Source organism: Protopterus annectens, chromosome 14.part0 (genome assembly GCF_019279795.1).
Source record: "Protopterus annectens isolate FY-2018-M chromosome 14.part0, PAN1.0, whole genome shotgun sequence".
NCBI lineage: Eukaryota > Metazoa > Chordata > Ceratodontiformes > Protopteridae > Protopterus > Protopterus annectens.
This window is the reverse complement of record NC_056748.1, coordinates 1,081,204,247-1,081,222,166: the sequence shown is the minus strand read 5'-3', so window position 1 is coordinate 1,081,222,166 and position 17,920 is coordinate 1,081,204,247. Positions and strand designations below refer to the sequence as shown.

Sequence of the window (17,920 nt, the reverse complement as noted above, 5' to 3'; positions counted from 1 at the left end):
TCATAAGAATCATCGCTGCAGGGAACTCAAAAATGCGGCAGTACCAAATACTATATATTTTTTTTTAATTTTTTAAGTACACTTTTCGCAAGGCAAACATTTTGGGGGTGACCTAGGAGCACTGTCTGGTAAATTACTTGTTTGCCATCAAGCAGTAAGTAAACAGAGGCTGGGGGATTCATACCCTGTATCACAGGCTGAAACTTGTTAGCATCTCGTAGATGTAATCTTGTGTACAAAACTGTCTGACATCAGATGTTGCATAATGGATTTACAACATGCCTGGCAGGACTACAATGGCAAATGTAACTCAGCTTTTTGAGTGGACATGCTGCCTCTGGTGCGTGAAAAAGTGTAAATAGATATCCAGGGTACAGCCTCACAAATACATGGAGCAGGAATATTCTTAAGTAAGGCTACAGCATCGGCAGTAGACTTGGAGAAATGGGGCCTGACCTGCCCATTTAGAGTTTTGTTGTGCTTGTCATGCAGTCATCCAGTTACTTGTGAATGGTCTTCTTAGTTACTGCGAATACCTGCTTTCTTATTGTGAGTGAAACAGTTGATCCATCTGAATGATTTAGTTTTGTTGATATAGTTGGGATTAGCTATAATCTAGTCCTCTTCGCCCCCTTCTCGTTTTATTTCTTATAGCCTCCTCTTTCTCTTAATAAATTACTTACCTTTTGGAAAAGTGCTACCCTAAATTGCAGCTCACACACTGACCTGTGGTCTATATGATTAACAGATAATACTTCCAGTAAATGAAAAGCTGGCACACTGACATGTGGTCTATACGATTAACAGATAGTACTTTCAGTAAATGAAAAGCTGGCACACTGACCTGTGGTATATACGATTAACAGATAGTACTTTCAGTAAATGAAAAGCTGGCACACTGACCTGTGGTCTGTACGATTAACAGTACTTTCAGTAAATGAAAAGCTGGCACACTGACCTGTGGTCTGTACGATTAACAGATAGTTGTTGTTTGTCTTTTTCCCGGTAAGGGGTCGCCACAGTGGAACTCCGGCCCGCTAATGATTGGCAGTAGATTTTTACAAAACGCCGAGGTACCAGCTCAACGCCTAACCTTCAGCGAAGGCACGCCCATTTATGCATGCATGTGTTTCGAACGCTACCCAACTGTGGGGAGGCCATGCAGACTCCACACAGAAGGCACTCCCAAGCCATGCTGAGAATCGAATGGGAGAACCTCTTGCTGTGAGGTAACAACGCTACCGCTGTACCATAGTACTTTCAGTAAATGAAAAGCTGTCACACTGAGCTGTGGTCTATACGATTAACAGATAGTACTTTCAGTAAATGAAAAGTAATAGCTGCTCTGCTTTGCAGTTGCCTGGTTTCTATTCTCTCCATTCGCCCTTGCTTCTCTCAGGCTCGCTCCTTTCCCCCACCCACCCCCACTACTCCTACCCATATACTTACACAAGCTCCACCCCTTTCCTCATTCAACCAATTATAACTTCCTCCAACTTTGCTTTTACACCAATAAACACCAATCCTAACCTTCCCATAAAACTCACTCCCCACCTCCAGAACAGAAACATCTAAGTGCCTCCTTACTCCACTCCTTATATGCCAGACTATAATTAGCTCTCTCCAAACTACCTCCCAAACATGCACTACTACCCCACAATAAAACTCATAGCCACTGTAGCCACTACATTATTAATACATGCACAACATCACTCTCACATATTACCTCTAAAATAATTACTCTCACTGATAACATCTACTTCAAACTACCAAACACACCATCACAGCTGTGGAAATATCTTCCCTCAATTATTTCTGTATAGCTTACCCTACTACTCAGTCCTTAAACTCTTGGACTCTCCACATAGCAAGCAAACTCCACCTTATACCTCTCACATCTACCTCCCCTAAAAAAACTAAAAAATATATACTCCTATCTAATCTCTCTTTTATCACAATGTAATGACATACACCCTAACCCTGGTTCCACTACCAAGCAAGCCAATAGAACATCTCCTAAAAACTAAAGATGTGAGAGTGTTCAATCTCGCCTTTGTTCTTACACATGGGTTCGGAGCCGATCCTCGGCTCCGTGCCGGCCGACTGCAAGCTCTGCATCGAGAAGAAGCTCGAGGACATCTAATACCCACAATCCCCCTCTGCCTTTACCTCAGATCTAGTTTGCCGCTGCTGCATACGCATCGCTGGAGACTAGCTCGAGGCTGTTCAGATAAGATTTTTTATCTATTCTGTTCTAAATTTCAGAAATTTTCTTAAATCTAGTTACTTAAGTAAGAGTAGGTGTGTGAGTGTCAGGAATTCTCGATACTTAGAATAAGTTAACTTAGTTAACTTTCGAGTTAGAGTTTTTCGGGGCCTACCCCTTCTTGGACTTGTGACTAGAAACTTATTGTAGTCTTGCCTTTTGGCAGTTAACGGATTTGACTTTTTTGACTAAAAACTTGTGTAGTCTTGTTTTTAGCTAATATCAAACGGACTCTTATTCCCGGATTTGACACTATTACTGGATTGGACTTTTTACTGGACTGGACTGTCTTTTTCATTTGTTAATATGTCTGAAAAGATGAAATCTGGTTTTAAACGTTGTCAGTGTGGCCAAAAAATGTCGGTCACAGACAACCACAGTTCCTGTGTCTACTGTCTTGGCCCTCTCCACTTACAAGAGGACTGCTCTATTTGTCACTCTTTTAGTGGGAGGGTCATGACAGATAGGCGCAGGAAACTAATGGATAGAGGATTGCTGAAACCCTCTTTCCAGGAGGCTTTGGATGCTTCAGACCAGGCATCCAAGTCTTTGAAGGGGTCGAAGGCGTCGGAGCCAAAGTCATCGGCTCCGAGCTCTTCGAGTCTAGTTAGATCACCGGTTCCACAGACTTGGGCCGAGTGTTCAACTGTTGGCAGTTCGAGCCTCGAGTCTTGGAACCGGTGACGGAGCTCCCTCCACCGACTCTGTTGAGGTCGGCTCCGTCTTCGATCCCTTCGACTCGTTCTTCTAGAGCCCTTTCCGACACCGACGTGGACCGTGTGGTGCAGAAACTTATGGAGCATACGGCCCTGTCCAAACTTATTTCGGTCTCCTCTCAGTTGATGTCGAGACTTGAAGGCCTGCCACTATCTCCAGCTGTTCCTCCTCCGAGACCTGTTCAGTCTTGGAGCCGGAAGAAGCTGACCTGATGATTGTGGAGCCCTCGGTGCCAGAACCGTCTTTTCTCGGTCGGCACCGTTTACCTCGACTCCATCCGATCCGGTACCGGAGTCTCGGGCCAAGATCTGTCCTTGGTTCCGGGACCGAGTCGGACCGATGTTTCGTTCGACTCTCCTCTCGGGCCTCGCACGGATCGATTCGGTTCCGTCCTCGGGTCGGTGCCTTCGGCTCCTGTTTCGGGATTCTTCCCATTTCTTCGAACCGGGAGATACCTCGACTCGGGACCCGGGGCCTTCGACCTCATGAGGAAGGTGTTGTCTACCCAGACAACCACATCAGCAGGTACAGCTTCTCCTCCCCGCAAAGGACCGTTATCCTCCTCTGCACCCACGGCCACGTCAAGCGTCGGGCACCAGTGTCTCAGCCACCCTGGAGGTGCCCCTCTTCCTCGGAGGCTTCTTCGGATGCTCCCCACGAAGAAGTTCCTAGGAAAAGACTGTGTAAGAGGAGACACTTGGATTCTCCACAAGAATCCTTGACATCTGACACTGACTTAGATGAGTCAGAAGGGTCCCTAAGTCACCTTCAGAGGATGTCTCTTTTCTGACATCTTGGAGATCCTTAAACAGAGAGGTGACTGGCAAGCCCTTCCCCCTTCTGAGGATGAGTCAGTTTTGCTGAAGGCATTTGGTGCCCGTCCTTCCTCCTCCTGGGTCACTCCGCCCTTTGATGAGTTAATGGAATTAATTGCTCGAAGGGCGTGGAGACTCCTGACACGTGGAACCTGTCCCTAGGAAGCCAAATAAGTACATCACGGCACCACAGGACAAAGCTTACCTTACCAAAGGAGTTCCAGTAGACGCCATGGTGGTGGCAGCAGCCACGAAAAAGGAGATGTCGGAGTCTTCCTCATCTGTCCATCCGCCTAACAAAGATTCTAGGACCATGGACAGATACGGGAAGCGCATTTTCAGTTCAGCAGCTTTCTCTATGCGTTCCCTGAACTATTTGACCCATTTCACACGTTTACAGAGGGATCTAGTCAAAGAGTTGGGAGATACCCTCCAGGGTGCTACAGATGCCGCTGTCTCAGAGAAAGTTACAGCGCATCTCAACACCCTTACGTCCATTGTGAACTCGTCCATGAGGCTGATATCCTATGCAGCCGAAGGATCGAGTAGGGCAGCGGCTTCAGCGATTGCTCTTCGTAGGCAATCCTGGATGCGCTTATGTTCGTTTGCGGAAGCCTTCAAGTCTTCCTTTACTAACGCCCCATTTGATGGAGCCACACTTTTTGGCCCTAAAGTAAAGGAGACCCTTACCGGTGTGAACAGGAGGAAAGACTCTGTCTGCTGTCGGAGTCCGTTTTCCACCTTCCAGACCGTACCCCAAAGGGCAACGTGGTGGGAAAATGTGGTTTGAAAACCCCAAGGATCTTTTCCAAACACACAGGGTGATGCCCCTCTAGAGGCAGGGGGCAGAGGTGGAAGACGCCACCCTGGCGGCAGAGGGGTCCAAAACCAAGGTGACAGGGATAACCTCCCTGGCAAACCTTTTCAGCACTCCTGAGAGGAGGCCCGACTGTCCTGCTCTGGAGGCAGTCGGGGGTCGCTTAGCTTTATACCCTCAGGCCTGGCAAAACCTTTCTTCGGACAATTGGGTAAAAAGCATTATTACCAGAGGTTACAAGATCCCATTTCTATCCACCCCCATTCCAAAGAGAAAACTCCCAGATGTACCATCCCATCTGCGAGACCCAGCAGCTACAGAAATTTCAAAGCTGCTAGAAAAAAGAGTCATCCAACCAGTCCCAGCGGACCAAATAGGATTCGGAACTTACTCAAGGTTCTTTTTAGTTCCAAAGAAAACAGGGGACTGGAGGCCAATTCTGGACCTAAGTCATCTCAACACCTTTGTCAAGAAGGAAAAGTTCCGAATGGTCACGCTTCAATCGATCCTTCCATTCTTACGGAAGGACGACTGGATGTGCTCAATAGATCTGAAGGACGCATACTACCACATCAAAATGGCCAGGGCGTCCAGAGATCACTTGCGCTTCCGGCTGGGAGCCAGTCACTATCAGTTTCGAGCCCTGCCCTTTGGCCTGACCACAGCTCCCAGGGTCTTCACCAAATGCATGGCAGTGGTAGCGTCTCATCTGAGGCGCCTAGGATTCCAGGTGTTTCCGTATCTGGACGACTGGCTCCTGTCTGCCACCACCAGGCATCAACTGATACAAGCCAGGGATTACTCCCTACAACTTTGTACACACCTTGGCATTTCAGTAAATTTCGAAAAATCTTTGCTACAGCCATCACAGCATATCTTATTTATAGGAGCGGAATTAGACACGCGTCAGTTAGTTCTAAAACTTCCGACAGAAAGAATAGTAGCACTTCAATTCAACATTTCCCTTCTGCTGTCGTCCAGAAAATCCCCAGCAAAAATTGTTCTGAAAGTTTTGGGTCTCATGGCAGCTTCTCTCATAGCAATACCATTGGGAAGACTGCACATGAGAGTGCTACAATGGCTTCTATTTGCACAATGGTCATTCCAACAACTTCCACTGACTCACGAAATATTGATAACGAAAACATGCAAATCACACCTAATGTGGTGGTTACAGACTTGCAACCTATCCGGCGGAAGACCATTTGTGCTACCCACACCGTCAGCGACGATAACCACGGACGCTTCCCTGATAGGGTGGGGGGGCATCTTTCAGGGACAGACAGTCCAAGGCGAATGGACCAATCTGGAGTACAATCTGCACATCAATGTTCTGGAGTTGAGGGCAGTGTTTTGGCATTGCAACACTTTGCTCCCCTTCTTCCTCCAGGGACCATTGCAGTTCAGACAGACAACATGTCCATAGTCTGGTACATAAACAAGCAAGGGGGAACCAGGTCTTACCAACTATGCAGAGAGGCCATGAGAATTTGGCAATGGGCAGAGTCCACCGGTCGCTTTCTGATCGCAACGCACATCCCGGGGTCATCCAACGTCATAGCCGACAGGCTGAGCAGGGCAATACTATTGCCTCACGAGTGGTCCCTCAAACAGTCAGTTGCGGAAAAGATTTTTCGCAAATGGGGCCAGCCTACCTGCGATCTGTTTGCGTCTCCAATGAACGCCAAATGCAGGAGCTACTTTGCCCTATTACTCCTCCAGGGGAAGTCCCCAGGGACGCGCTGGTGCACGATTGGCCCCCGGGTCTCCTATATGCTTTTCCTCCATTTCCCCTGATTGCAAAGTTTCTACAGAAAGCAAACAACCTTCAGAGGACTATAATTCTCATTGCTCCGTTCTGGCCTCGTCAAATTTGGTTCCCCTTTCTCTTGCATCACCGCATTCGGGGACCTTGGATGCTGGACCCAGAGCCAGATCTACTGACTCACTCGTCAGGAGTTCCTCACCCATCCCTGGAATCTCTCCATCTAGCAGCTTGGCTGCTCCGCTTCCCTTTAGCCAGGTCAATTCCCTTACATCGGCGGTTCAAGATATTTTAGTAGCTTCTCATAAAGTTTCCACTACAAAAACTTACACCAGTAAATGGAAACGTTTTGTCTTCTGGGCGGAGTCACATCAGTTGGACCCTGCTACAGCTCCGTTGAATAAGGTTTTAGAATTTCTGACCGAATTATTTCAGGAAGGAGCTTCCCCGGCTACCTTAAGAGTACAGTTAGCTGCCATTTCTAACTATCATGTAGAAGAAAGTGGTGCACCTATTATGGCTCACAGTCTTTGTAAAGCCATTTTGAAAGGTTCTTTTCATATCAGACCACCAGTCAGAAGTCCGACATCACCGTGGAATTTAAATTTATTGCTCTCTAAATTGATGTTACCACCCTTTGAACCAGCTTCAAGTTGCACTTTGAAATTTTTGTCATGGAAAACATTATTTCTAGTGGCTATTACATCTGCTAGACGGGTGTCTGAGCTGCAGGCCCTTTCGGTCAAACATCCTTATTTAATTTTTCATTCTGACAGAGTATCCCTACGCACTAATCCATCCTTTCTTCCCAAAGTTTGTTCTACTAGTAATATTAATCAGTCCATTGAATTACCCACCTTCTTTAAAGACCACTCTAATAAATTAGAGTATATGTTGCACAAACTGGACGTCCATAGACAACTCAGATTTTATTTGGATAGAACAAAAGATCACAGGAAATCTGATCAGCTATTTGTATCTTTTGCTGACAGCAGAAAGAGTCTTGCAGTTCTGAAACGAACTCTTTGAAGTGGCTAACTGACTGTATCATTTATGTTTATGAAGATTCTGATCAAACATTATCAGTAAAACCCAGAGGACATTCTACCAGATCAATTTCTACATCTTTGGCTCATGCAGCTCGTTTACCTTTAGACACTATTTGTGCGGCTGCTACTTGGGCTAAACCACATACATTTATATCTCATTACAAAGTGGACAGGGTTTCTAGGGATAGGGCAACCTTTGGTTCCACTGTGCTCAAGAACGTTCTCCCTTGAGTTCCTCAGGATCATGGAGCTAGGGGCGCTACCCATGTGTAAGAACAAAGGCGAGATTGAACACTCTCACATAAAGGAGTTATGTCCTTACCATAACGTTCCATGTGGAGTGTTCATCTCGCTTTATTACACTCCCACCCTTCCCACCCTTAGGAAGAACGTTCGATTTGGTGCCTGGTCTGGAGTATTCTCCTTCTGCTGTTGCAGTATTAGTGTTACTATCATACCCTTGGTATGTTTGTATATATGTACTTATGTATATAGTTTGGCATGTGTGCGTGCTTGTTGTCTGGTTTGCTTGCAAACTAGATCTGAGGTAAAGGCAGAGGGGGATTGTGGGTATTAGATGTCCTCGAGCTTCTTCTCGATGCAGAGCTTGCAGTCGGCCGGCACGGAGCCGAGGATCGGCTCCGAACCCATGTGTAATAACCAAGGCGAGATGAACACTCCACATGGAACGTTATGGTAAGGACATAACTTCTTTTTAATGACCCATAATATCAGAAGCCTACACAACAAAGTATCCCCTCTTCAAGCGTGGATAGATTAGTGCAAACCTGATATACTAGCCTTTACTGAAACCTGGCTAAATCCTAACATACCTGACTCTGAGTTCTTACCTGCAGACTACAGCATACTTAGGTCTAATAGAACCATAAGAAGGGCGGAGGCATGTCATTGCTCTGTCCTGACAACCTTAATACCGCATCATACACAAATGACACCCCTACTTTTTCCACAACAGCATTGCTCATATTCTTGCTAAACCTTAATAATACGAAGAGAATATGCATAATTGTACTCTACACCCCCCCCCCCAGGTCACAGTACTCCCATCCTTGAAGACATCCTCTCCTGGGTCACACAGACATTTCAATACGAAAGTATAATTTTAGCAGACGCTAACATAGACTGGCAAAAGTTTACATCTCAACTACCAACAAATACCATCAACCTGTATGGTTTTACTTAGCTCATCTCCTCCCCTACTAGGTCCAACAAACACGACACTCAGCAGTCTGCCTTAGACTGGATCCTGGTATCATGTTCTGCCAACTTTAGTACTGCTGGTACACATCCAAACTCCCTAAGGGACCCTCTACCTGCTGTTGCCATTCAAGTGAACACTCACCCTCCTAAAACTTATACCCTAAAATCTGTTTGAAACCTCACTAACTTCACTAAAGACAAGTTTAATGATCTACTTCTCAAAATAAACTGGTTACCACTAAAGGAACTGCTATTAGATGAGGTAGTACACTACTTTAACAGTTCTTTCTTAAAATTACTGGACATCCTAGCTCCAGTTCGCACCAAACGAATCAAAAGGAATCCCGTCCCCTGGCTAACTAAGGAATTTAAAAACTTAATGAAAAAAAGGGATGCAGCTTGGAGAAACAAAGTAAAAAACAAACAAGATCTAATTAATTTCAAGCATCTATGTAACCAAACTAACAAACAGATCACTAAAAACAAACAATCGAACTATATTCACCGGTATCAGAAACATAAAACCAGTCTAAAAAAAATTTTGGTCCGCAATTACAGCCCTACTTTACCCTGGAACTAAAAAAGAATCCAACATAACACTTAATGCCCCCCTCTCTCAAATTGCTGAAGACTTTAACATCCATTTCATAAAATCTATAGCTAATCTTTTCACTAAAACCTCACACATCTGTCACTCTTCCTCTCTATCTAACCCTAATAATGTTCCTTCACCTGGCCCTGACCCTTCTCAACTCCGCCGCACAAAAGCCCATTCCAAGAACCATCCCACTTTCTCTCTTCAACCAATACCTATGAGCCTCATACAAAGACTACTCCACAACCTCAAATCCTGCTCCACCTCTGCTGATCACCTCCCCCTTTATACTTAAAATTAGCTGCAGACTCCATAGCATACTCAGTTAGCATCCTGATCAGTCATTCCATATCTCAATCCACAGTACCTAACATCTGGAAAAAGTCCTGTATCATCCCCATTCACAAAGGAGATAACTCCACTGAACTAACAAACTTAGGATCGTAGGAAATTACTAGGCTATTGGCCCTGAGGCCCTTACAAGCCTAGCCAAGAATTTAGCCCATGTTTCAACAAGTCATCACCCTGTGCCACTCTCCAGTAGAGACACAGGTGGAATCCCAGGAATGTATTTTCTGTTCCCCATCCAGTTATCCAGGTTGCACTTAAAAAGGGTTAATGAGGTACTCTGCATTACATCGAGAGGGAGTCTATTCCACAAGAGGGGGAGTCTCTGGGACACAAATCTGCCCCGCCAACATGTCCTGTTAATGTCACAGACTAGGTTGAGGTTGTGTTTGCAGGTTACTCGAGTGGAGCTTGACCTGCGGATATGCAGCAAGTCCCATCAAGGCAGGGTCTGAGATTGCTTTGTATGCCAGACAGAGGTCACCACTGAGGAGTCTGCAGGAGACTGAGTAGAGGGACAGAGCCTTTAGCCTGTCTGTGTAGGGTAGATGTTTGAAGTCCTGGATTCTCCTGGTGAGGAACCTCTGTGGTCTCTCCAGTTGTTGCATGAGTTTGTGAGGTACATGCTGAAAGGGGAATTGTACTCATTGATGGGTCATATAAGGGAAGAATACAGGGATGTTATGACCACCTTGTCCCTGGATGAGATACCGTTACTAATGAGGTGGGCCATGTAAAAAGCTTTCCATACAACAGAAGAAATATTGTGGTCAAAAGTCAGTTTGCTATCAACCTGGGTGCCCATGTCCCTCATGACTCATTGCGTGCTTAGTGCCTTATTATCAATGTGATAATTTGTGGGGACACCCCCCTTTTGGCCCATAGCCATACTTTCTCACATCTGGAAAATACTGAAAAAATGTGTTCATCTTCAACTATGAAATACCTACAATATAACAACATCCTTACAAACACACACCATGGTTTTCATCCTCATCACAGCACATCAACAACCCTCCTAGCCTTCACCAAATCGGTAAACAGAGCCAGAGACAAATGTTGCTATGTTTTTGCTCTATTTCTTGACCTTTCAAAGGCATTTGACATCACGTGACACTCTTTATTCTTGAACAGGCTCTTCAACTTAGGAATTACCCCTGCTACACTAAAATGGTTCCACGGTTATCTACATGAGTAAAAACAGGCAGTAAGATGGTCAAATGTTATCTCCCCCTCTTTGCTAAACCCCACTGCAGTCCCACAAGTATCCATCTTAGGCCCCCTACTCTTTAATAGTTTTACTAATGACTTACATACTGCCTTTACTAGTGGAACACTCATACAATATGTGGCTGATTCCACAATAATCTGCACTTCTCCCACACTACCCCAACTTCTCTCCAATACTCAAACTTTTTCTGCTGTTGGATCCTGGCTGACTAACTGTCAGCTATTCCTTAACCTGAAAAAAGCTGTCGTCCTTTTTTCAGCCAAAAAAACTGTACTACTGATCTAAACTACTTCAAAACTCTCTCCTCAGCTAATACTACTATTGAAATTGTTCACTACACCAAGTTGCTAGGTGTTGTCATACATGATCACCAGCAGTTTGATCTGCAAGTTCAAGAAAATGTAAAGTAAACCCAGCAGAAACTGGGCATGCCTTACAGAAACAAACACATCCAAAACTCTTCAATCAGAATTACCCTTGCCAAAACTTTCTTTCTACCCTTCCTACTTTATGGAGCACCTATACTTGCCAACCTACACAGCTCCTCCAGATTCAAAATGGAACAGTGCCACAGCTCGTCCAGATTCAGAATGGAACAGTACCACAATAAATAATAAAGTGGCCAAGTTTGCTACCAACGCAAAAGCAAGAACACATGACTGTTTATCACTGCAAAAACTAAACTGGCTAGAATTCCCCCACCACCTGCTATACGCCCAACTACTAACACTCCACAACATAGTCTGCAGAGCCCTAGCTTGTCCAGCTCTAAACATCATCCAACCTTACAATCCTAACAACACACTTAGATCTACAGATAAAAAGCTTCTCACTATAACCAAACCCTCCAAGAGAGATGGACAAGGCCTATACTCCCACTATGTAGCAAAGGTCTGGAACTCACTCCCACTAACTGTGAGAACTACTAGTAACCTGCTGGCCTTCAAAATTGCACTAAAACAAAACCTGATCAGCTCTTTGCTGTGCCCATTGCACTGACATAGGAGAATCTCCATCTTTACTGTCCAGTCTCTCTACCTTTCCGACTATCCCTCCCTCCCTTTGATACTTCCTCTTTCTCTCCTCCAATTCGTCTGTGTAAAAAAAAAAAAAAAAATTGTAATATGCAATGTCATATGTAACATGTAATTTAAGGTGATATGTAATGTTATTTCTCTTTCAAATATGTTTTCCTGTTTAATGTTGTAACATTACAGTCTGCGTTTGGAGCTTTTTTCCCTGGGCCTCCACTGAAAATGGGTTCTTTCTGACCCACACGGACTTTACCAGTAAACAAACATCCAATAAATAAATAAAATGTTGGTCCTGCACATCAGTCGTATACATAATTCTATAACTCTTGGTCAGTTGCTTTGTGAAAAAGATAGGCAGATGAATGAGTCAGCTAAAGGTCAGTTCAGGGACCACCATAGGCAAGACGTTTATTTTATTTTGAATTTGATAACCAGGATAGAGCACTGATCCCATTAGACTCATTTCCATATCAGCCTGGGACAGAGCAGAGTTTTTTTTTCAGTAACACTGAGTGTTTGCGGAAAGAGTATAACGCCCTCTGCACATTAATGCTCACATCTCAGAAATCGTTATGGCCAGGATTACTTTAACAGGATGGATATCTAAAGTCAAGTGCATAATATAACCATGAATAGTAAACAACACAGACACTGGAGATGTAGTCTAACCTCATGGAAATGTATATTTGAAATAAGACAGGAAATATCTATCACATGGAATATGCCAATAGCATGAACCCTGTATATGATTTATGTATCTATTTAAAAACGAAAATAGTCTCCTTTTTTAAATATCTTGTGTAACTATTTAATTTATCCATTTAAAGGACAGTGCAGTGGTAGTGTTGTTGCCTCACATTGAGGGTCACCAATTTGATTCTTGGCTGGAGTGCTTTCTGTGCAGAGTCTACATGTCTTCCCTGCATTTTTGTGGGTTTTCTCCGGTACTCTGTTTTCCTCTCACATTACAAAGAAATGCACCTGGAGCATTTCTCCCTGGGCCTAAGCTGAAAATTGACTTTATTCCAAGTCGGACTTTCCCACTAAACAAATAAAATAACTATCTATCTATGAGATAGACTGCATTATGTTAGGCTGATTATTTTAAATTAGCTTTTAACTTTTTAATAGTGATGTCATGAATGTTTGATACCAAAGTAATAATTCAGAGTATATTTTAAGGCATCTTGTTCTTTCCATATGTAAAGTACTTATCATGTTTTTTTTTTTTTACATTGGACAGCTGCTGTTCCTTTTCAGACATTTCTTGCTGTATTGCAACTTTAGTTGGACAGCTTGAGATGTCATTTACTGTACTTTTTGATTATTACAGTTCTTGCAGTCTCTGTTTTCTTCCCATATTGCTGGGTGTGACAGTTGTTTACGGCCTTCTTCCTAGAATTTGACATAATTATATATTGATGTCTAAAATTCGTTTTTTTTACAGCTTCTTGTACCCCCTATGAACAACATAGGATGTTTGTGTGATCGCTTTGCCAACAAATTCAGCTTCATGCTACAAACATTTTCTGGGCAACTCATGGAATATGTAAAGAATTCTATATTAAAATCAAGACTGTGACTACTTCTATCTATAACAATGTCAATGATAATATTAGCTATCCAAAAACATCCTAATATGACTTTCTGTTGAATAAAAGATGTTTAATTATTTCTCTTGTGTTTCAGAAGCAGAGCATAGAAATGAATCTCTGATTCCTGTGAAGACAGATGCACAAATTGGAGTTAAATCTATGGATCCCAATATGTCTTTTGCAGATATAAGAAGTGTGAGACAGCTGGAGGCACTTGCCAGAGCGCACACATTAATGGCTGTGATCTCAGGCCAGGCCTCATCTCATCACCAAGAGCATTGTTTAATGGCCTATACATATATTTTGCAGATCTGGAAGGTAAGGGTACATAAGGTCATATATTTCTGACAAAAATTAAGAACTAATAGAAAGGAAAGATGTGCATGGTTGTAGTTTGCTCTGTCGAATGCTATGTTGGTTAACAGAGCACACTGGTGTGTTTTTGCTTTGTAGCTCAGTGTTGATGACTGGAGGGTTTGCCAAATGCAGTTTTGTCATTTTATATTAGATTTGGTTTGGTTTAAGTTAAACGGTTTTGATGTTGGGGTGGGAGAGTGTATGTGTGTGTGTTTACAGGTTAGGATTAGATTATGGGCTAGGTTAGAGGCTAGATTTAGTAATGTGCTTGTTTGATTTTGTGTATGTGGGTGTCCAGGTGTCTTGTAGTGATACTGTTAGGGAAATGAGTTTTTGTAAGTTAGTGGTTAGGGTTACCATTAGGGACAGGGGCAGATTCATGATTAGGTTTAGTACACATGAGTAAGGTGAGTCTTTGTGCCTCTACTAAATTAGCTAAATGCATGGTATTAGTGGATGGGAGGGAATTGAAGGGATTTCTCTGAGGAAGTTATTATTGGAATGAAAATGCTCATTAGAATTAATAAAGATGTCTGACTTCTAAAACTGTATGTAATGATTGGATACAAATAAAACACCTAAACAGATTTTTGTGACTTTGTATCATTTTCTTCTACACTTTAAATCTTTATAGTTGAATCCTTTGTTTTTCTAGCAAGATCTGTTTTAGAAGAGAGGCATGCCCTGGCTATAACTCAAGGGGTCTATGGAAAGCTCTGTTATTTTAGATATGATTTTTAGATTTCAGGTGAATGGTCACACTTATTAAGGAAACTTATATTTTCAAGTGTAAAACCAATGACCAGAGAAAGAAGAAATGTGTGTTCATGGAGGTAAGGAAGAGTACCCTGTACCTATCCCTAAAAATAAAAAGAGAGAGAGAAGAAATGTGTGTTCATGGAGGTAAGGAAGAGTACCCTGTACCTATGCCTAAAAATAAAAAATAAAAAAAAAAGAAAGAGTACCCTGTACCACATACAGAAATTCTGTTACTGTTGGGTACAGTATTGTATGCTTTGGCTTCAGGTCCTAATTTAGCACACACTGTTATAATTGGGTAAGAACTTCCCTCAGTTTAAGTTACTGTGAAGTTTTGGAGGGATGGGAATGCAGTTAGATACTCTGTAGTCTGAATAAACTCCTAAAAGCTTTGGGGAGAGCAGCCCTGAGTCTGACACACTACAGAGAACAAGCAGTCCTGAATACACTCCTAATAGAAACTGAGAGGGCAACAGCAGTAACATAGCACTACTAAGAGCACCCATCCCAGTAAGTTGGGGAAGGGCAATGGTAACCTGATATGCTATTAAAAATACACACTCTGGATATAGAAAAAGACATGGCTGGGAACTTCAGTCTGAGTTTGGCTAGAAGGGATAGAAGATCCTGTGTGTTAGAAACGTTTTCCTGAGGGTTACCAATAACACCCAGCTGTTAAGTTAGTGGAAAAAGTCATTGCAGAAGTAGAAAGAGAAAAAAAAACTTTGTGTTAACCAAAAGCTCCAGTCAAGCTAATGAACAAAGTGCAGCAGGTGAAAGGGAAGAACCCTTAATGCAGGGTGTGGAGCCCTGTCAAAATATTTCTGTGTGGAGACACAGGTATGGAGCCCTGTCAAAAGATTTCTGTGTGGAGACGCAGGTATGGAGCCCTGTCAAAATATTTCTGTGTGGAGACACAGGTATGGAGCCCTGTCAAAAGATTTCTGTGTGGAGACGCAGGTATGGAGCCCTGTCAAAAGATTTCTGTGTGGAGACGCAGGTATGGAGCCCTGTCAAAAGATTTCTGTGTGGAGACGCAGGTATGGAGCCCTGTCAAAAGATTTCTGTGTGGAGACGCAGCTATGGAGCCCTGTCAAAAGATTTCTGTGTGGAGACGCAGGTATGGAGCCCTGTCAAAAGATTTCTGTGTGGAGACGCAGGTATGGAGCCCTGTCAAAAGATTTCTGTGTGGAGACGCAGGTATGGAGCCCTGTCAAAAGATTTCTGTGTGGAGACGCAGGTATGGAGCCCTGTCAAAAGATTTCTGTGTGGAGGCAGGTATGGAGCCCTGTCAAAAGATTTCTGTGTGGAGACGCAGGTATGGAGCCCTGTCGAAAGATTTCTGTGTGGAGACGCAGGTATGGAGCCCTGTCAAAAGATTTCTGTGTGGAGACGCAGGTATGGAGCCCTGTCAAAAGATTTCTGTGTGGAGACGCAGGTATGGAGCCCTGTCAAAAGATTTCTGTGTGGAGGCAGGTATGGAGCCCTGTCAAAAGATTTCTGTGTGGAGACGCAGGTATGGAGCCCTGTCAAAAGATTTCTGTGTGGAGACGCAGGTATGGAGCCCTGTCAAAAGATTTCTGTGTGGAGACGCAGGTATGGAGCCCTGTCAAAAGATTTCTGTGTGGAGACGCAGGTATGGAGCCCTGTCAAAAGATTTCTGTGTGGAGACGCAGGTATGGAGCCCTGTCAAAAGATTTCTGTCTGGAGACGCAGGTATGGAGCCCTGTCAAAAGATTTCTGTGTGGAGACGCAGGTATGGAGCCCTGTCGAAAGATTTCTGTGTGGAGACGCAGGTATGGAGCCCTGTCAAAAGATTTCGGTGTGGAGACGCAGGTATGGAGCCCTGTCAAAAGATTTCTGTGTAGAGACGCAGGTATGGAGCCCTGTCAAAAGATTTCTGTGTGGAGACACAGGTATGGAGCCCTGTCAAAAGATTTCTGTGTGGAGACGCAGGTATGGAGCCCTGTCAAAAGATTTCTGTGTGGAGACGCAGGTATGGAGCCCTGTCAAAAGATTTCTGTGTGGAGAGCAGGTATGGAGCCCTGTCAAAAGATTTCTGTGTGGAGACGCAGGTATGGAGATCTCTCAAAAGATTTCTGTGTGGAGACGCAGGTATGGAACCCTGTCAAAGGATTTCTGTGTGGAGACGCAGGTATGGAACCCTGTCAAAAGATTTCTGGTGGAGACGCAGGTATGGAGCCCTGTCAAAAGATTTCTGTGTGGAGACGCAGGTATGGAACCCTGTCAAAAGATTTCTGTGTGGAGACGCAGGTATGGAGCCCTGTCAAAAGATTTCTGTGTGGAGACGCAGGTATGGAGCCCTGTCAAAAGATTTCTGTGTGGAGATGCAGGTATGGAGCCCTGTCAAAAGATTTCTGTGTGGAGACGCAGGTATGGAGCCCTGTCAAAAGATTTCTGTGTGGAGACGCAGGTATGGAGCCCTGTCAAAAGATTTCTGTGTGGAGACGCAGGTATGGAGCCCTGTCAAAAGATTTCTGTGTGGAGACGCAGGTATGGAGCCCTGTCAAAAGATTTCTGTGTGGAGACGCAGGTATGGAACCCTGTCAAAGGATTTCTGTGTGGAGACGCAGGTATGGAGCCCTGTCAAAAGATTTCTGTGTGGAGACGCAGGTATGGAGCCCTGTCAAAATATTTCTGTGTGGAGACGCAGGTATGGAGCCCTGTCAAAAGATTTCTGTGTGGAGACGCAGGTATGGAGCCCTGTCAAAAGATTTCTGTGTGGAGATGCAGGAAGATCCATAGTGGTGAACTCTCTAAGACAAGGAAGGGAACCTGAGCAAGGATGTTAAGGTCAAAACAGAGCGTTAGTAAGAAATAGGACTCTCATTGGCACATGTTTAGAGAAACAGAAGTTATTGGGATAAAAGGTAAAGGACTGACAATACCAACAGCAGAAGAATGTCACTGGAATTGTCTTCAGTAGATAAAGAAAAGGAAACAGAAAAAAAATCTGTCGTATCTTAGATGAAGAAGCTATGCCCGCTACTTCACGTCAGTCTACTCACGATACCCTTCCTGACTCTGCAAGTGTGCAGATACATAATCATTAGAAAAAAGGCTGTTTTATTATAAACGTGCTGTACTGCTGTGAACATACAGTTCCATTGAGTTGATGTATAAATACTTTATAATGCAGTAGGGAATGTCGAAACAGAGAACATGCAGCAAAGCAGTGGAAGCGGATAGGAAATCTCTCTAGAGCTACAGCTAACAGAGGGTGCTCTCGCACCAACAACAGAAATGTTTATCTGTCATTAAGATGGATAATTTCACTAAGAGTAAGGACCATTGCAATTTACCAGCTGGAAGATTTACTAAAAGTAACTG

General features: G+C 43.8%; 1 protein-coding gene across 1 annotated transcript in view; it reads left to right on the top strand.

Annotated features, from left to right (window-relative positions):
• Positions 1 to 17,920, top strand: part of CFAP46 (cilia and flagella associated protein 46) — a 3,596,153-nt gene that overhangs the window by 1,749,071 nt on the left and 1,829,162 nt on the right. The window contains exon 32 of the mRNA XM_044056880.1: positions 13,548 to 13,771. Coding sequence (XP_043912815.1) covers positions 13,548 to 13,771 — 224 coding nt within the window. The remainder of the gene's footprint in view (positions 1 to 13,547; positions 13,772 to 17,920) is intronic.